General features: G+C 39.0%; 2 protein-coding genes across 2 annotated transcripts; one reads left to right on the top strand and one right to left on the bottom strand.

Annotated features, from left to right (window-relative positions):
• Window positions 1-4,903: 4,903 nt before the first annotated feature.
• Window positions 4,904-5,731, top strand: LOC133737793 (uncharacterized). The gene is made up of 2 exons (XM_062165289.1): window positions 4,904-4,911; window positions 5,086-5,731. Exons 1-2 carry the CDS (start codon window positions 4,904-4,906, stop codon window positions 5,729-5,731), a joined length of 654 nt encoding a protein of 217 aa, XP_062021273.1.
• A 13,014-nt stretch (window positions 5,732-18,745) lies between these two features.
• Window positions 18,746-20,507, bottom strand: LOC133738172 (probable inactive patatin-like protein 9). Its single transcript, XM_062165627.1, has 2 exons — window positions 19,293-20,507; window positions 18,746-19,188 (listed from the first exon to the last, which is right to left on the bottom strand). The coding sequence occupies exons 1-2, from the start codon at window positions 20,214-20,216 to the stop codon at window positions 18,958-18,960; spliced, it is 1,155 nt and encodes a 384-aa protein (XP_062021611.1). The 5' UTR covers window positions 20,217-20,507; the 3' UTR covers window positions 18,746-18,957.
• Between the last annotated feature and the right edge of the window lie 845 nt (window positions 20,508-21,352).

The following is a 21,352-nucleotide window of genomic DNA, read 5'->3' as shown; positions in this document are numbered from 1 at the left end:
TGGATCTGGTCTGTTTGGGCCATAAAGGCATTTAGGGCCTTTATGGTTAATGTGTGTACTTTAATTTTAGTCATTCTTCCTTCTTTTTGGAAGGAAGCTATGGCCAATTTTTTCTTTTTTTGAGTGTGGGAAGATTGCAAAGACCAGTTGCTCAGTTGGTATCTTTATTAAACTTCTTCTGAGCAACTAGGTCTTTGTTAGAATAATGGTTCGTGGACTTTTTAAAATGTGGGTGTATTATAGGTATGTTGGGTTCTATTTGTTTAGAATAGGATTCTTGTATGTTCTAAAGGACGGCTCTTTCTGTCGACCCTATAAGGGTGTGTCGTTTGGTACTACTTGCTGAATTATAAAACCGGGTTGACCTTCTTCGTTCAAAAAAAAAAAAACTTCTCAATTGATATCTTAAAATTAGTATCGCAAATATTTTTGGAATATAGCTTAAATATCGATGAAGTCAAATACAAAAATTACAATAGTTTCGAATGATTTTAATCCTTTAGAGAGAGAGGGGATAGTTATGAAGCTCAGTTTTTGAATTGTGCTGTGGTGATTGACTTTATACTTTTTTGTACTCTCATTTAGTCGACAGGAACCCTCCTACTTCAAAGGTAATGACCCAATGCCCTATACGGTACCCTAATTTTTTGTTGTGCACTTAGACTATACATGCCTATTTTTACGGCCAGGCATATACAAAAAATTAAAATATTGTTTGTGCATGTTGAATTTTCTTTTTCTCATCCACAAATTTCCAAAGAAATATCAAAGTGGGAGTCCTTACTTTCTTTAGTCTGATTGGGATATGAAATCTCCAATCACAGAACGCAAATCCTTGAAGATCCTAGTACATCTCCCGATCCACTAGAAGATGAAAATCCTCGAGCACCAAAACAAAACAGTGTAGCTTCAGTGCAGCTTAGAAGTACTAGTACGTCTTGTACTGGCAGTTCCAGCTGATGGGTGTGTTCTGTCGGTGCAGCAAACATCTCCCTACCTCTCTCCCTCTCACTCTCTCTAAACAAACAATGAAGAAGGTTCGCGTGTGGTTCTCATGAGAGGGTACTAAACACGTCCATCAACAATGAGCTCTCTCCTTCTCCGGCCCTCCCTCCCCCTCAGATTCCCTTACAGTACCAGCCAGCGCACTTGCAGTCTTATTCTCATATTTTACGTATTGCGACTACTCAGAACTCGAGGCATTTGTCCGTTTCCGATCTCCAGCACATACTCAAATGACAAACAAGTCAATCTCATCTACACTATCAAGCGTATCAACACAGGGCCCTATTGTTTTGAAAATAATGCCAGGTGAAATAAAAAATCTATGAGAAGAATCCCAGACACAACGAGGACCAACCCATACGGCCATGCATGCGAATATAATAGCAAGTTGCCACGTGCCACATGCATATATACCCCGTACCATTAGAGCTAAACCGTAAACCTTAAACAGTTAAACCCTACTCAAGTGTATCTAATAATACTACCTTCTTATATATGCTACATTTTCATATGTGATATCTGTCGTGCGAATCCAAATCCAATCCTTGGAGTGAGCTAGCATGCTTCACGGGCAGTCGTATATACAGTCCTCCACCGTTGACTCCGTTACGATTATTGTTAATTAATAAATCTTTAAACCAATGATAATTAACTGCTTCAACATGCATCAATGGTTTGTATTATTGGTGTGACCGATGAGGACCATTAATTGGACTAGCCGACTATAGTTTAAGTCAAACTTTACCATGCATTACGGGGAACTTGTTGACACAACGGTATTCAAGTTTGATGACAATTTCTACAATTAAATAATTTTCAATTTGATTGTAGGAAAATCATTGTTGGCGTTAAATAAGGCCTAAGATTTGTGACATCAATATATTTTAAGTGTCATTTCATATCACCTACATACACAGATAATCTATTTGTCACATCATGTCATGTTGTCAATGAATCCTCACGGCATCGTGTCCAAGTACTACCAACCTATTCATGATCATTATGTGATTATGAGACAATGAGATAGCATTTCCTTGTCTTATAGCTCAATTAAATCAAGTTCAAACACAGCAAGACAATCTAAAGTAAGTCAAAAATTAACAAGTATTGTTTCAAATAAAACGTAAACAGTTAAACACGGTTAAGAATTATATTTATGATAAGCTAATCACACCAGCACACAAAAAAACTGTTTCGAGAGGTGAAGAGCGATGCTAGGGTTTCTTGGTAGCGTACGTTCTGGTAACTTTGGGCGGCTAGGCTGGCTTGTTCAACTTCTCTGTCCACTTTGTGGATGATGGCGGTGGTGGATGATGACGATTGAGGATGATGAAGCGTTAGGGTTTAACGATGAATGAAGAGATTAAGAATGAAGTTTAAGTATGTGTTTTGTAAAGTGTAATAAGGAAAAAAAAATTATGACTTTTAATAAGTTATTGTCCTTTATTGTAATTTCATGTTAGGGTATTTTAATCTTTCAATAAATCAGGTACTTGTAGCGTGAACAAAGTAGTTAGTAGGATGACAATAGCTGCACCCTAAAAGAATTGTCTTATTATCTTCACAAAATAATTATATTTATGATATTTTGAAACATAAATTCTCACTTAGTCACCAATGAGGCAATGACCATGAAATTTAGTTGAAATATTTTAATTATATTAAATGAAAATATTTTATCTTTTAACCTCAAGCATTGAATTTGAATTCATTAATAAATGACTATTAATTTCTTGATCACCATGTGACCAGTCAAACACTAATTTATTATGAAATATGTCATTCTACGATCTACCATACATTTTGTGCATAATCGATCTAGACGCTATTGCACCCCGAGAGTTTGAGACACATGCATCTATATCATGAACCAGCCAAGCAATGATGCAAAGCCACATATGTGCCATATGTCTTCCTTAGGGTAAACTTAGAATCCTCGACTCATGATCCAAATTAGCATGGAGTTCAGCAGTAGTACTTATATATATTGTAATATTCATCCACATCATTCCAACAAAAAGAGAAATACATCGAGACCATAACCATGGAATGGTTATCTATATCTAGCTCTATACATAAACATCTCCCTGCCAACCGTAACCCAGAAAAAGATAATGACAATCATGGAACGAAGCAAAACGTTTTTCTTCTCTTGGCAATGTCAATTATATTTCTATTTGTCTGTTGTACGTACTTGTGTGAAATCTCGTGACACTACCAGCATGAACTGATGAAAATCATAATATGGCATGGTTATTAAATTGGAAATATAATACGTGCCCACTGACAAAAGGAAACAAAATTCCTGACCATATATTTATAAATACAACTAATCATCGACATTTTTGTGGATTTTAGTTAGGATTTGTAGAAAGAGATTCCGACATATATGTATAAGAGGTCCGAAATGCCCCATGTCTCCATCGCTATTTCTTTGGATTTGATATACAGTGACAAGTTTCTTTGTCTCCGTAGCTAGCTAAAGATTCACAACTACTTTGCTTGGACTAAATGCAAGTAAATATTCTTTACAATGAGTAGCTACTGTTAATATATGTGAATATTCTCACACCCAAGTACCGATATATGCATGTAAAACGATCTCAATAAGAACATGGAAACCAAGAAGTAAATGGAAAGATAGAATGATAGAGACCAGAGAGTACTGCAGAATCATGGTGCTATTGCATTATGTAGGAAGAAGAAGACAAAAGGCGTATTGGAAATGAGAAAGGTGTGTAACTAATCACACATACAAACCAAGCAGACAAGATCTTATCACAATCTATTTGATATCACAGTTCCGAGGGTCCAAGAAGAAGATATATATATATATCTATTCGTATATGTATTCAAGCACACGTGTACATGAGATCTGGAAACATAGAGCAATGGGGCGTGGTGTGATTTACTGTGCTTTGGTCTAACGATTAGAGAGGAACAGAGGGTAGGCAACTGCTTGAAGTCGAGTTTTTGGTAATTAAGTACATAATGCATGAAACAGCTTGTATCTTATATGGTTTTCAAGATTTCGGGGGTAAGATGTTACTTGAAATATTGCAGGAGGAAAAACAAGGGGAAAAAGCATAAATCGACCAAATCACAACCGAGAGATATCTTTGGAGTTTGAAATTGAGAATTCTTTAGGATTTGGAATGGAGAGACCTTTGCTAGTAATGTAGCTTAACAGTTATGAAGTATGCTTTTGTTAGGCGGTAGCTAGGGTTTGAAAATCTTATGTTATGAAATATGAATCCCGTTGAATTTTCATCAACAAACAAACATTTATACTTATGATCGAGAGGCATAAATTCTAGCTGGTTTGGTTCATCACTTAAATGATTTCGTTGAACGACATCAATACTTTTCCTTAATCTACCTGAAAAATGGTCTTTTACGGCCCACATTTAGAAAGGGAATTACCACCAAACAATTAAGAAGAGAAGAAGACAGATTCTGGGAATTCACTTATTCACATTGTATATGTACTCCCACACGTACACATGAATTTCCATAACCATGATATTGACAGAAGCTATTTAAAGCCGTCGACATTAGTAGTTACAGAGTCCAGTGCTGTATCTTAAAATATATAATCAAACTCAATTATTCAAGAATTTGTTTCTGTAGATTTGTTAGTTAGTTATTAATTGCGAGTCGATCTAGTGGTAGCTCAAAATTAAAGAGAGGTAAGGTCAGAATGAAAAGGATTATTCGTATTGATTTCCTGTCCTTTTACCCCTTGGGGTATTAGATGAATTGCTCAGATAGAAACCCATCGGAGTCCCAGGGAAAGCTATGGAGAAAATCTTGTAATGAATCTTCTCACCGACTAAAAGGCTTTATGGTGTGGAGCCCTAGTTGGCTTCGCCTAAATTGCCGGTACACGAAGACGTACATGGTTTGGTACTTTTACAAATAAATGACAAAATTTAATGAAAAATCTATATTTTATCATCCAAAATAGTTAAAAAAAAAACAATTAATTTATCATTATTCAATTTTGCTCATGACTACGTATAATGAACAATCTATAGGTCGTTATTCTACTAATTATGATTCCTTGTGTGCCCTTTGCAGCTCAAGGGATGAGGACTTAAACCACCTTTTCTTCTCCTGCCCCTTTGCTGCAAATGTTTGGCGCTCTGCTGCCATTACCAATACAGATTTCCAAAACTTTGAAGAATGGTTTCTTTCCTGGTTCAGGAAGGATTACCAAAAGTCTACTACTGAAAATCTTCTCCTTCTTTGCTGGAAAATTTGGAAGGCGAGGAATAACCTCATCTTCAGACATTCTCCCTCTCTTCCTAACATGGTGGTTCATGCTGCGGCATCCATTGGTGAGAATTACAGAAGGAATAACCCTTGCCGTTTCAAGGGTCCTGCCTTTACCTCTCAAGTTATTCGCTGGCTTCCTCCTCCTGCTGGCTTCGCCAAGCTCAATTTCGATGGTTCTGTTGTCAACAATAAGAAAGCAGCTGCTGGTTTTGTTATCAGGGATCATGATGGATCCCCCCTTTTTGCTGGTGCGAGAGCTATTAGTCATGCTTCTGTCCCCATTGCTGAAGGAAGTGTTGTTCGTGATGGTCTTTATCATGCCCTCCTCCTTAATTGTCGAAATATTTATGTCGAAGGTGACTCCAAGTTAATTATAGACTATCAACAAAAAATGTGCTCCTCCTTGGCGTTTTCGTACTCTTGTGAAAGACATCCTGAGTCTGGCTAGCAATTTCGAAGCTGTTTCCTTCTCTTATGTTCCCAGGGAAGCCAACTTCGTTGCTGATGCTGTTACAAATATGGGTCATAGATCATCTACTCCTATCACTTGGTCCAAAAAGTTGCCGTTCTCTGCTTTGTCTGTTTTAATTTTGATCAGTTTAGTTCTGATTGTAGTAGGGGCTTTAAGTTGTAATTTTCTTTCCCTTCTCAAAAAAAAAAAAAAAAAAAAACAATAGGTCATGAGATTATGACTATTATTAAATGGTTCTATTGCTTGATATACTTTGGTAGCTAAATGATCGATATGACCAAAATGAAAAATTGGGATCCAGAGTGAAGCTGCATTGCAAGACGCGAAGAATAATGGGTAAAGTTCAAAAATAAAATATGGAGAGCGTGTTGTTTGTGTTTCTCTAAAAAAATTATGTGTGTATAAGGACACTTAGTTTATGTGTTTGGCTCAAACTCTGATTACTTGTCTGAGTTGTAATACGGTTAGTCTTATTGATATCTACGAAGATATTTCAATCATTGTATGGTTCAGTTACCTTGTAAGACACAGATTCTTTGCTTGTAACCCTCTATATAAAGAGACTCTTATTATTAATGAAAGATACAAGTCATTCTCTCCCAATTCTCTCTACTATTCTCTCTGCATCTCTTTTCCTAAAACACGTTATCAGCACAAAGCCCTAACCCTGATTCAAGAAGCAAAGACCCTAAATCCGAATACAAAACTTTGAAACCCTTTCTCCTTCCACCGCATACCTTGAAGCCCCTGGCCCCAGGAGTCCATAACTGGCGGTAGAACCACCAGCAACCGGTCGAAAAACTACCGAACCGGCTTCCAGAACTCCAAACAGTCAGCCGCAAATCCTCCGCCGGTTCGCCGCCTTCCAGACCGTCTACGATCGCCAAACTCGGTCACTAGCAGCTCCTAAAAGCCAGGATTCAGGAACAGAAGCAGAACCTCAAGAATCGGTCTAAAAGTAACTGAACTGGCCGCCTAAGCAGTCACTGAACCACAGGCAGAAAAACCGGACAGAAGCTATTTAAGGTAGTTTCGGCCAGTTCCAGTCACCACCTGCCAGCCACCGGCTAGAAGCATCTTTTTCAAGCCAACTTCCGGCCAAGAGTTCTGGTGACCCCCGTTTGTTCTTTCAAGTTAATTTTTCATTAAAGTTCCCGCTTTTGTGTACTTTTCTTTAAGATTTCAACTCTTTTTCTTTTTCTCGGGGACTTGCAACCACCCTTCTATTACCCCCATTTCTTCTTTCATGGGGAGACCTAAGCCGAACTGTGGGGGTTCGTTCTATCTCCAAGCTTGGAGCTTGTTGAGACATCCAAACTTAGAGTTTGTTGAGAAATACGATCGACCACACACATCATTGTTTCGATATAATCTAATACCTTTTAGAATCAAAGTCACTCAGAAATTCCTAATTTCTTGTGAGCGATTAGCCGATTAAGCTCAGAAATTTCTTTTGTTTCGTGATAGCCTTTTTGCTCCGAAACTAATCATTTTTATTGTTCTCTTTCAAGATGAGTAACTTGAACAAACTGGACTTTGCTCCATTCGGAACAACTGGCTATGGATATCACAAGTGGGTTTGTGAAGTCCGCCAGCATCTTACAGCCCAAGGAATCCTGGATACGATTTTTGAGCCTAGTCAGAACGTGCTAACAGTTGAGCAAGCTCAAGCTTTGGAAGCAAATAGAGCAGCCTTAGAGGCAAATAAGGCGAAAGTCATCATCCTAATGACTCGTCATATGGATGATTCGCTCCAGTGCGAGTATCTGAAACGCTTTAGTAACGTCCGTGACTCCCTGCTTCCTGACCTAGAAGTGAGATGGCATAATCTCCGCTTCTGTGATTTCAAGTCAGTTCTTGACTACAACTTGGAAGCACTTCGCATTAAATCGTTAATGGAATTATGTAGTAAAGAGATCACAGATGCGATGATGATTGAGAGGACTCTCTCTACCTTCCCCGTCTCTGCCTTGATGGTTGCTAAGAGATATCGAATCGATGTTACTACAGGACGGATCACAAGGTTTAATGAGCTCATTGGAGCCATGAATGTCGCTGAAAAGCATGACAACATCCTTGTGAAGAACTACAATTCGAGACATGTGGGAACAGAGCCTATTCTGGAGTCCAATTATAGTCGCGCCCCTAAGGAGGGTGTCAAGAGCGAAACCCTAAATCTAGGGACAATTCTGGACGTACTAGTCCATATTCTAGCTCTAATAAGGAAGGTAACCGCCAAAATAGGCGGACACAGAACCGAAGAGGTCAATGTGGAAAGAAAGAGGGAGGCAACGCCTCTGGCCATGTTGGTGGCGCCACCGACACTAAGAGCCATCCTAATGACGCTTTCAAAGCGCCTCAATTAAGGAAGTCTGAGCACAGTGATGTATGTTCTCGATGTGGAGTATCCAGTAATTAGGCACACATTTGTAGAGCTCGTGAGAGTATTGCCACCATCTATAAAGCATATTGTGAAGCCGGAGAAGCTCACTATGTGGAACAAGAGGATCAAGAAGATGATCACGAACTAAGGGTTGAAGACTTCAAATCTGGCTGGGATCAATAGATCGCCGATTTTGCTAAAGTTTTTATTTTTCCAAGAGATCTAATATGGCAATTGCCACAGTATTATTAGTGGATGCCATTGGTTAAGTTTTTCTTCAACTAGGCTCATCCAAAGTGAGTATGATGTCTAGGAAGGTTTTGAGATAAGTGGTACTTAAGCGAGCTTTGCTCCACCGACATCTCTCTACTCACCTGGTCATATTTATTATGGAGTTACCGAAAGAAGTTAAATGGCTACCTTTGTTTTGCATTAGCTAGTTTTAGATTAGATATTCTTTTGGTCAAAGAAACAATGATGTATACCGTTGGCTTATGAATAAAATTTCGAGTTATTTTCATTATGACTCCATTTCAATTATAACCTTTTGAGGAATGAATCCTAGAGAACTTTAATGTCTTGCGGATAGTGCGACTAGGCATACCATTCACCGCCATAGGCAATCATTCTTAGAGATGTTGACTACACATTCCTCCGTGACTATGATGGCTGGGCCATCAAGTTTAGTTCAAGGATTTGGAATCACCCAAATTCCTCTTGCCTAATGGCACCTTGATTACTGTCACAGAAACTCTTTACGCTCCTAGGGCAAATCGAACCCTATTGAGCTAATCGAGCCAACGGATTCCATGCGGAAACACATATAGAAAACAGAAATGAGTTCATTTACACTACCTCTAATGATTGCGAAGGCGCATCTTAGAGAAACTTATGTGTCTCTCTAGTGGATTTTATGTCACTACTATTCCAGCCATTAAATCCAATAAAGTTAAGAGAGAAGATCTTTTAGATTTAGACACATATTGGCTTTGTCAAGATAGGATAGGTCATCCTAGCCATGATATGATAATCCATCTACTGAAGACTTCACACGGACATCTATTCTTTTAAGCGAAACGAAGCACGAATCAAAGGTTGATTCCTGGACTAAGTGTGACCGCTGCTGCTGCCTCTGGCGCCGCTGCCGTCCACCACCAATCTAGGGCTAGCGTAGTCCATATTCATGACGCCATGGATGGCGTCCATCATGGTGATGGTGCCCCAAGTGATGTTGTAATCACCAACTTTGCTCCCAGTAGTGTTACAAACGCTCGGGCCCAACCAAAATCCTCATTGGTTGCTTCTAAGACCCTTTGCTCGTTTTATAAAGCCTATTCCTTAGGGAAATTAGGACCAAGACCGTCTGATGCAAGGATACGAGAATACTCATTATGTTCTAACATAGAATCCAAGGGGATTCAGTGGACCGATTCAACCAACTTGCGGATGTTTATATATTTCATGATGTTGGTTGACATGCAAACACGCTGGTCACGTGTTGTGCCATTGTCCACTTACAATGCTACTTATACTACACTCCTAGCACAGATCACATGGTGACGAGCTCACTCCCCAGATCATCCCATTCAATCAATTGGTGACAATGCTAGAGAGTTTACATAAAAGACTTTCGATGGTTATTGCATACCACTGGGACTGATGTTGGACATCATATTCCCATGTACACACCCAAATGGTCTCGCGAAAACGACTGCGATGGTAGCCCAGAAATTGGCAATGCGCACCAATCTCCCTATATCCGCTTAGGGTTATGCAATATCTCATACAGCTATGCTAATTCGTCTACGACCCACCGCCACTCAATCTATCTCTGCGTTACAGCTAGTGATTGGGTATAAGTATCTCGTACTTACGCATAGTTAAGTGCCTCATTTATGTGTCAATTGCGCCGCCACAGTGCACCATGATGGGTCCTCACAGACAAATAGGCAAATACGTTGGATTTGAGACTCCAACAATAGCGCCACTTAATACCCTTGCTAGGCGATCTCTTTAATGCTAGATTTGTGGATTGTCACTTTGATGAGACAGTCTTCCAGTCGTTAGGGGGAGATAAGAACACGGATGTTCAACAGAAACGACAGGAATTGCCGTGGTCTGTCCCGGCTAAAGTGATGAAATCACACATATATGCTACAAATATGCCTGCAAGGATAGACGTCTATATGAGAGGACGTTTTGCCACCCTACACGGAGGTAGGCATGGCACCATCGCCATAGAGAGTGGTACTCTGGCGTCATAGACCATGGCGCCAGCTAGGATGGGTGGGAGGCCCGTGGGTTCGAATGATACATTAGCACAATTCAATCCTTTGATCATTGACACTCAAAATCCATCTCATGAGAATGTTCCGGATTAAGGTTATCGTTGAGGGACTCCTCAACGTCAGAACCTATTCCTGAGAATATAGAGTTCTCTGAAAATTACACTAGTGTATATGAGATATGGAATAGAAACTCCATCATGATTGATGATGTATTCGTGCATTTTTTTTTGCGCATGAGTTTGTTGAGTCCGATGATAACAAACCACGCTCCTTTGATGAATGAATGCCTACATAGAGAAAATTGGCCTGCATGAAAAGATGCGATCGAGGTTGACTTGGATTCTCTAACGAAGAGGAAGGTTTTTCGAGTCAGTGATGTCAACACATCCTAACATAGAACTTGTTGACTAATGGGTCTTCGTTAGAAAGTGTGATGAGAAAAAGAGATGGTAATCTCGCCTTGTGGCGCAAGGCTTCTCACAAAACGCCCTGGAATCGACTACGAGGAGACATATTCTCCGGTAATGGATGTCATTACACTCTAATACCCTGTCAGTTTGGTAGTTTCCGAATAACTGAACATGCAGCTTATGAATGTGGTCACTACGTATCTTTATGAGTATCTAGGTACGGAATATATATGAAGGTTCATGGTGAACTTCATTTACCCAAGTCAAGTGGCTCTAGACAACGGAACGCGTTTGCAAAGAGGTTGAAATGCTCACTAAAGTGACTACTTGATTGGAAAGAGATATGTCAATGATGAACTATGCATGCGCGTTTCTATGACAAGTTCCGGATTCTATTGCGGTTCATGTTGGTGACATGATCTTCATTGGACGTCCTTAAAGAGTTAAGGGAAACCGCTGAACACTTGAAATCCGAGTTTAAGATGAAGGATCTTGGAAGAATACGATTATGTCTCAATTTTGAACTTGAGCATCGTGTTGATGGATGCTTAAGCGTTTTGACAAGGTCAAGCCTTCAAGCACACCCATGACCTTTCGTAGTCTTGATCCTAAAAATGATCTTCTTTGTCCGAAGGATGATGACTAAGATATGCTAGAGGCAGAAGTGCCCTACTTGAGTACAATAGGCGCATCATTGTACTTAGCTCAATGCACAAGATCGGACATCTCATTTGCAGTGAACTTGTTAGCTAAGTATAGCTCTGCGCCAATGCGACACCATTGGACTGGTGTAAAAGATATCTTTCGATCCTTGAGATGTACGATTGATATGAGCTTGTTCTATCCATATAGAGAGATGATGGATTCAGACCCATCACACACCAGGAACGCCACCAACACTAGCCTGCGTCCTCTATTCCCATCCCAAAATGACATTAGTGTTTTGGAAGGTTTTGCTGATGCTGGGTAGCTCTCTGACCCAAACAAAGATCGTTCCCAAACTGGTTAAGTGTTCACCATGGGTAAGACCGCGATATCTTGGAGGTCTACAAAACAGACCCTAGTCGCTATATCTTCTGTACATACTAGGGAAGTCTCAACTAAGTTTGGCACTATCGGCTGGGCCCCATCGGTACTCCCATGTACTATGCCATGGGCCGGGTTCACGACCCACCATGGCGGGGCTCATTTGGGATGCCACCCCGGGCACCCAGGGCCCTGGGCAAGACCAGCACAGCCCAACTATTTACACAACAGGTGGACTGATATGGCATCAGAAGAACAACTAGTGTCCCACATCGAAGATGGGGGAGACTCCCTTCACATGCTCGAGTATAAAGGCATTAGCACAACCACCTTTTACGGGTAATAACTCCTTTTGTCCACTATTTACTTGATACACATCTATATTAGTTTCTCATTCAAGCATCGGAGAGGCGTAAACCGTCCGGTACGGTTTACCCCTCTAAGCGTGTGTTCTTGATACAGGATTTAGGAGTTGGATCGGTACCCCAGACGGTTAGCATTCTGTGTGAGGTACCCGGAGAAAGCCACCAGAAACATCTTCGAACCATGCAGAGATTATTGCTCTTCACGAAGCGGTTCGTGAATATATGTGGATTGGATCTATAATTACTCATGTTTGAAGCAATTGTGGTTTGAAGTCTACCACAGATGAGCCTACTAGCATTTATGAGGATAATGCTAATTGCTTTGAACAAATGAAGCAACGGTACATCAAAAACGACAACGTACCAAGCATAATCAGCAACAACAGACTCTTCTTAAGATTAGAGTGAACCAGGTTCGATCTGAGGACAATGTGATAGACTTGTTTACTAAGTCATTGCCTAAATCCACGTTCAAGAAACATGTTGCAAGCATCAGTTTACGGAAGTTATCATAACTCCCATGATCGTAGTTATCAGGGGGAGATGTCTACATGTTTGGTCTCGAAACGTGAATGATGTGTTGTACTCTTTTTCCCTTTCGACCGATGTTATTTTTGTCCCACTAGATTTTTGTTACTCGGCAAAGTTTTTGACGAGGCAACGAGAGGAGCACCACGTTTGGGCAACACAAAGGGGAGTGTTTAAAGACACCTAGCTAGTTTGTGTGTCTGGGCCAAGCTCTGATTACTTGTCTGAGTTGTAATACAGTTAGTCTTACCGATATCTACGGAGATATTTCAATCATTGTATGATTCGGTTACCTTGTCAGACACAAATTCTTTGCTTCTTGTAATCCTCTATATAAAGAGGCTCATATTATCAATGAAAGATAGAAGTCATTCTCTTCCTATTCTCTCTACTATTCTCTCTGCATCTCTTTTCCTAAAACAATGTGCAATTTTTTAATGTCAATAATTTAAATTTAATAATTGAGGATTTAGGTTATCACATGCAAGGTTCAACATGACATTTTGAGAGTGGGTTTATTACTATTAGCTAATAACTTCGACATATGTAGATGCACGTCTGATCAAGTTTCAAGAGACAGAAGAGTAAATGTTTTCTTGATTAGGCATGTCTTGTGGGGACTAGGGACGATAGAGCTTAGCTAATACGGTGTTTGCTTCGACAAGCTTCAAGTTAATGATTATCAAATAATAGCAAAACAAGCTTTTTAAGTAGTTGGAGATGAGTGATTAAAAAGAGGATCTCAATGCTTGTTTTGATGGAAATGGACATGATTCTTTTGAAGAGTATAACTTGGGTCTTAATCAATTGGGTTATTCACTAACAAGTAACAGTCTTACACTCTCTGTTGGTATCTTAGGTTTTAATCAAATGGACATCATGATTGTGTATTGAATAAGATTGCCTACCAAAGTACACATACAACTTCCACTCTCTTAATAATTTCTTCCTCTTTCTTAATTAATTTATCACTCCTATATTGTTTGAATATATGTTATATTGATGAAACGGGTATAAATGGAAAACCAACAACTTCAAGACACACTTTCTAAATCTCCATTTCTCATACATCTGATGGGGAGAGACCTAAACGAAATCATGCATAAGTAATTATATAATGATGATTAAACTATTTATTAATCATATGATAACCTATTGTATATTAAAAAATTGTGTAAGAAACATATTTAAGTACATAATGGAACTTTATTAAATTTAAAAAGCCTAGCTAGAATCTGCTTTAGTCCTGAAAGAAGTAAAACAATCTACATATCTAGCTCCATCTTTTTCTAGCTAGCTGCTCCTTGAATGATCATTGATATGAAACCATTAACATAAAGAAGAAACAAGCCTATGAGTAAAAAGAAGATCCTACTACAAGAATCTGTAATTTTTTAATAACCACCATCAGATCAAAAGTGAAAACAAAGTAGCTAGATATAGTAGATGCGTAATGGGTCAGAAGATATATGATATATATCTATATATATGTCTTTAACCACAATGACAGTAGCAGGAGTAATTTCATGTGACTTGCGCAGTTTCTGTTGGGGAATAAAATTTGGCTAGCTTTCTTGGGAAGTATCAATGCAATAAGACACATTTGTTCAATAATTAACAGAATGAATTTGATCATATATTAGCAATTATTTTGGAAATATATATAGTTTAAGGGTTTGTTCTTAGATATGCAGCTTTGAAAATATAGTCATGAATTTTATCACGCCAGAGTGAGGTAATATAACTAATTTTTACCACACGAATTACAGTCACCTGGCAATTCCAAATAAAGAAGAAGGTTTCTGGGTTTAGTTACCTGGCAATTACAGGTAACTAGACAGTGAATATGTGAATAAAAAGAAAACCATCGGAAAAGATCTAAAGTCAGAGCACAAAATATGATGCAATATTATTATCCAATTTCATGGCATCCTATGTGACAGGGCCAAGAAGAAGAAGGTAAAAGCATCTCTGCTTTTTCCCATAGTAATTACCTTTGATTAAGAGGGTTGCCTGATGATATAAAATTGCAACTTGGAAGAGGGATTAGCATGATAGTACCAAAACTTTGTGAAGATTGAAGAATATTAAACAACCTAGCAAATTGTCCATGGTTCTTGTCCCAAATAATTAGTGAACGAGAAACTAAGAGCATTGAGCCACGTACTGTGTGGATTATTCAACTTAAATTGTTTGGTACACAAGAAACAAATTAAAAGAGGGTTTTTCACTTTTTTGTGTTAAAAATCTGAGGGGGTGGGCCAAAGGCTAAAACATCACCCTGGGATTTGACTACTCACTCCCCAAACTTGTCGGCTTCAGGTTGTTTCAAATTACCACTTGCTTAGGCAGCTTAGCACGTATAATTAGGCTTAGTTTGGAGCCACCCATATTAGCTAGCTGCCTATATTTGAAGTCGCAAGCCATCCATATATTTTTTCTTAACTAATTTTAGACTTTATAATTGAAATCTATTCGTGTATATATTTATTCGTACTTGCTTCATATTTCAGAATCAAGAATAATATTATATGATTAGCAGAGTAAAATAATTATGTTGTCTCATCTCTAGTTACCAGATTTCATGCCCACAACTCTATTCGCAACAAAGAGTTAATCAATTTGGAAGGCAAGTAGAAGCAAAATTGCAAAGATTATCTTTTACACACCATTAATAGTGAAATTTAGTCGGTCTTACACTCTTACATAACGTACATGCATGAAGTATTTTATGTTAAATAACGACAAGTGTAGTCCGTGGTCTACCATTATACCGATATTGTCTCAACTTAACCACCCGTTAAATGTTAGGTTTTAATCACAAAATATTTCAGTACAATTGAGTGTGAGTCACCCACTTATAAGTTATTTTATTTGTCACTTTTCTATTGTGAGATATTTTTTCTTCAACATTTTATTAGGTGACTGCGTATAACTTCAAACTCACTTATTAAATGCTTTTTGTAGCAATTGTGCACTTTGTTTTCGTGTAATTCAATTTGTATTAAAGGAAGTTGTGTGTTGTGATCGACGTTGTTTTTTCTTCGTTGGAGTGAACTTTTTCTATACATAATTGTAACTTTAACGAGATAAGTTTTTGCACCCTCATATTTGTTAATCTTTCGTCCAATAATGATTTTTTTGTTCTCTTTAGACACAGAAGAGAGAAAATGAAATGTGATAGTAGCTAGATGAAGATGAAAAACAATGCCATCTATTGTACTAAATATTTAGTTAGATCTCTCTTTGTTTGTCCAGTAATCTCTAGTTTGTTGGCATTTTAATCATATGCATCAAGTTCTTCGAAAAATCCAGTATCATCAACTTAAGCATTAATTGCAGTACAGATCCATAACCAAATATTGGAAAAATGCAAAGCACGTTGTGGGGATTTCGGTACAGCTCATTTATATATATCTCTTATAGGTCCGAACTTGCAAGCAATGTGGTACTGAGCAGGACGGTAATTATTTTGGGCTTTTGGCTATGCAAAAGAGACATATGCAACCTGCAAATTCTCATAAACAACAATATACTAGTACGCAGTAGAAAATTAACAGGCCAAAACCTAGCTTGTTTTTCTTGCTGTAACGAATACATTCCTGTGAAAGTTGTACAGGGAAGAAGAATCAGTTATTTAGCCACAAAAATCCATTTCTAAAATTAAAATCACGAGGTCCCCTCGCCCACAAAAAAACCATATTCACTGAAACCCGTAGGATTCTGGTACCTAATATTTTCCTATATGATATTATGATGCTCACGGAGTCACGGGGAGTCCACATCAACACAGGTTGTCTAATCTAAGCTAGATATATATTTAACGTTAATCGGCTGCAAATCTTGTCCTGTTGGTTGACATTATCGTCATCAATAACGCTGTGAAGTATACTAATCACTGATCTATGCAACGGGGCAAGGAGGAAGACGAAGAAAATGACACCACCCCCAGAAAAGAAGCAGATCGAAAAATAAACGAGCTAGTAGGGTTTTCTGTTCCGTCTCGAGCCAAATAAAGAGTACGGCGTTAATTGTACTGCACCAAACTTACCTACCAGAAGTGGAGGGAGATAACTGAGATACCCCCAGAAAGTGAAAACTTATAAGAAGTTAGGTACTGAGGTGGATCTTTCTCACCTAAAAACGTATTGGATCTAGTAATTACTGCATGTTAACTTCGGTAGCTGGATTTTGCGAAAGACTCTGCAGAGTTAACTATCTATAGCCCTCGCTAGCTGCTACAGCTAAACGCATCATTCTGAAAGTACCATGAATGTTGAGTGGCTAAAAGTGAAGCCATGACTGCATGGCATGGTTAATGCTGTGTATGGGACTGGGAGAATTGAAACACGACGTAGTGGGTAACCAGGGTTCATGACACACGTTTCATGGCAACCGTACCACTAATGTTTCAATCTCAATGATAGTTTTAGTATTAACCACTCACGAGAAGTGTAGCTTTGTAGACGAGGTACTTTCAGCTGTGCATCCTCTCAAAAGATGAAGGGGTTCTTGGTTCTATCACTTCCATACGTTCTTCCATAATTCACTTCGTACATAAACTAACCAGAATTGAAGATATACATAATTACATATATATAGGCGAATGTTTAGACGTCTAAATTCTGAGTAAGTTTATGTGAATCGATTATATTATCTTATTTTATTACATTATAGCTCTTTTTTTCATATATAAAAAAAGAAGAAATAAATTACAAGGTTTTTTTTTTCTTTTATCAAAGTAAATTACAAGTCAGATCCATGAGGGCAATTAGCGTCAAAGTAATCGAAATTGAACGCTCACAATATATTAAAAAGAAGAACACTTGATTTCCAACATTAAAAAAAAAAAAAACATAAAATATAAATGCAACAAGAGCATTTACCATGAAGTTTGCATCTCTAGGAACACGAAAAGGTGAATATAATGAACAACAGTCTTCAAGACTTTATTACTCAAGAGTTGATGTGTTAAAATCGTCTATACTATTATTAAAAGAAGAGCTGTTGTCAGTCGAAACTAAAAAAATGTATCAAATTAACCCTGAAATATTAAAAAACTTTAGTATTCATAAAATAGATAGGGATCATCTCCAACAGGCTAGCTATTTCAACAAAAAGTAAAAAATTTGGCTAATTTGAGATAGTCTAGCAGAATAGCTATATGAAAGTCAAATTTGGCTTTTGTTAAAATCTCTAGCTAAATTTAGCTAGGGAGGAGAGAGAAAATAACAAAACGCTAAAGACTCCACGTTCAATTTTTTTTAGTTTAGCTAATACTGCTGGAGCAAAAGCTAGAAATTTATTAATTAAATTTAACTTTTAGATGATTGAGCTAAAAAAATAGCTTTCACTATTAGAGATGCTCAATATAGTCAAATTACAAAAAAAAAAAAATGGTGAAACAGACAAGTTTTTGGGAAAAACTACCCCACTCCATGAAAAACTACTAACTTTTTTGCAAATCCATTATCTACAAATAACTTTCTAATTTTTTTTTTTTAAAAGTGATTTTTCACTATATATTTTTTTTAATGAGAAATTTTCTTATACATGCAAAGCATGCAATATAGTCTACATGTGATTACAGACTAGTGTTCATTATGAAATCAGATCAGATGTCTAATTGATATAAATACAAAATTACTATTACTAGCATTTTTCAGATGTCTATTGTATCCCTAACATACATGATCTATTACATAACATGATCATCTAATATGGTCAAGAAAGCATGGGCAATAAAAACAATGGATTGGATATCAACATCACCATGCATCCTATATGAGAAGCACGAAAAAATTTCACCATCGATCCTCCTTTTCGGATATTTTATTTTAACCCTTGAAAAATGCTAGCAATAACAACGCAACCAAGGGGAAAGTATGCAAATGTGTTCGGATATGGCATCAAAAAATGTGTTGGGATATATACCCGCAGTCTCAGTCACATGACTTGGAATTTGCAAGATGAACATGAACACCAACCGACTAGGCAGCAAAAACATGTTAAACTTTAAGAAGGAAATTTAAAGTTCAATCGCGCCGATTAGTTAGGTGATTAGAATTTAGAACTTCCGGTAGAACTCGACAGGTGGCGGGGTTATTATTAGCTGCTAGCCTGCTACCATGAACCTGAGCTTGGTTTACAAAATTACAACTTCCCAAACCTACAAATTAAAAATAAAATCCGTGCTAATTAACTAACAACCGTTAGCGAGAGGGCTAACGGCCGAATTCTTGCACGGACTTGGTGGCAAACTGCTCCTTCCACAAGCCACGAGTCGTTGCACGAAACCCTCGATTCTCTCTCCGTTTGTCTCCGTAAGTAACCGCTTCCCGCCAAACGGTAACGTCTCCACTCCTCTCTCTTTCAACACCGCCACTTGCTCTGATCTCCGCCCCACATCTCCGTCACTACCCAATCCAAAGGCCTGAAAATAAATCATAAATAAATAAATACCAAAACTCCGTTTACCCAAAAAAAAAAAAAAAAAAGAAAGAAGAAAGAAGCCAATCGAACGGAAAAATTTGTTACCTGAATTCTGACGTAGTCCGTACGGTTCCAACAGAAGGCGTTCCCCACCATCTGGTCAACGGTCTCGGAAACGCCGTCAAGCACAATGTCAACGACGGAAGTGGGAGAGCACTCGCCGTCACGGCGGGGCTGCCGTCCGCTCAGGGGCCCGTTCCCCAAGGACAAAACGAGCAAGTCCTCCACGCCGTTGACGGAGGGGAAGTCACGCTTGTTGTTGAGCGCGTGCGTCACAGCCGCCGCCGTCGGGTTGTTCATGACCAGACCTCCGTCCACGGCCGAGCACGACGTCTTTCCGTCCACCGAGCTCAGGTCGAACGGCTTGAACAGGCTCGGCGTCGCTGACGTGGCGCGGCAGACTTTGCGAAGCTCGAAGTCGAAACTCGGCGACTCGGAAGCGTCGGCGCGGGAGAAAACGAACGGTGCGGAGCTCTTCAAGTCGTAGCAGGGGACCAGGAGAGGCTTACACGTGTCCTTGAGAGTCAAGACCTTGCCGTCCTCCCTGGTCAGCAGCTCCGTCAGCGCCTTGTCCATGCTTCCGCCGGAGTATCTCCGGCCACGGCGGAAAACTCCTACCACCCTAGCCTTGAACAAATTCTCGCTCTTCTCGGCGACCGAGTTTACAGCATCTCTAGCAGTGTACAGAGGCCTGCCGGAGCCGTCATCGGCGACGAGCATGGCGGCGAGGACTGCTCCGATTCCGGTTCCGGCGACGAGGTCGAAGAAATCGGCTATTTGAGCGTGGGGATCGCGGGTCTTGAGGCGGATCTGGTCCTCGAGATGGATAAGGGCTTGTCCGGCGACAATGCCGGTGGTTCCGCCGCCGTCAATGCTGAGAATCCGTGTCTTCTTGGAGGCCTCGCAGTGAGAGAGCCATTGCTGCTCGAGCTTCGTGAAGATCTCCAAGGTCACCTTACTCAGCTCCATTTCGAGAGAATGATAGCTAGGGAAAATTCACGATTTTGATAAATTTGTTGTTGGGTGTGGGAGTGCTAGAGATCGAGTACTGTGAAGTAGTAGCAATGGCAACGTGTCGAGTGAGGCCGGGTTCGATATCACGCTTTTGGGGTGGGAGGTATTAATGGCTGAACAATGTGAAATGCTTTCTCTGGTTGTTAAAAAGGGTAGGTACAGTTTACAGTGGTGGTTTTGATGAAGAAGAAGAAGAAGAAGAAGAAGAAGAAGGTAGGGAGAGAGAGTGAGAGAGTGGGAACGGCGTGTTTGGGAAGTAGAAGGGAGTCAGTTATATACACGAGTCCTACTGCTTGTCGTTTTTGTATTTTTTATTTATTTTTTTACTCTAGGTTGTTACGGAATCGTGTGTGGTGTCCTTGCACGTGCAACTGCGCGTGTTGGTTTCTGGGTTACGCTTCCCGTAAGCGGGAAACTCGGCTTCTTAGCCGGCTCAGCTGGCGCTCGTGTATTTACATTTTAATTTTTTATTTTAGTTTTAATTTAATTTTTTTACTTTTTATTTAGTTTAATTGAGAAAGGAGGCTAGAAGTAAAGGGAAACATCCCGGAACTGACCCAGTAATTGTCTGAACTCCATGTTAAGCAACTGATCTAATCAATTAATAAATAATGGTATTGTATTTATTTTTTCTTTTAGTTTGACAGAAACAAAGAACAACATGGTTCTATGGTGTCATGTGCTTAGTTTAATTAAGTAAAAAAGAAGATATAGCCTCCCACAATTCATATCCATTTTGTTTTGACTACTCATGAGTTTTAATTCAATTGTTACTTTTGAGATCATAAATTTATGAAAATGATTTTCTAAATTGAACATATAACAAAATTGGCGTGACTGATGATAGCATTGATATCATCTCTACTTAACTATATCGAATAAAAAGAAGTATGCAATTTTATTACAAAAAGCCTCTCACTCAGCACAGTTAGGAATGGAGAATAAACCGAATTTTTGACCAAAAAAAAAAAAGAATAAACCAAATACTTTTATTAGATTCATTATATGCTATATCACTTTGAAAACATAAGGCTTTCTCATTTTGCATTTACTCCTACACGGGGGAGGATTCAGAGTACCGACGTGCAGTT

The sequence above is a fragment of the Rosa rugosa genome, chromosome 3, assembly GCF_958449725.1.
Source record: "Rosa rugosa chromosome 3, drRosRugo1.1, whole genome shotgun sequence".
Lineage (NCBI taxonomy): Eukaryota > Viridiplantae > Streptophyta > Magnoliopsida > Rosales > Rosaceae > Rosa > Rosa rugosa.
The sequence above is the reverse complement of the archived record's forward strand: the minus strand, read 5'-3'. Positions and strand labels throughout refer to the sequence as shown.

Excerpts from the sequence above, each read along its gene's own strand:
- LOC133738172 (XM_062165627.1), bottom strand. The coding sequence starts at position 20,216 with ATGGAGCTGAGTAAGGTGACCTTGGAGATCTTCACGAAGCTCGAGCAG. Across the intron at positions 19,189-19,292 it reads CGGACTACGTCAGAATTCAG|GCCTTTGGATTGGGTAGTGA; the intron begins GTAACAAATTTT and ends ATTTATTTTCAG.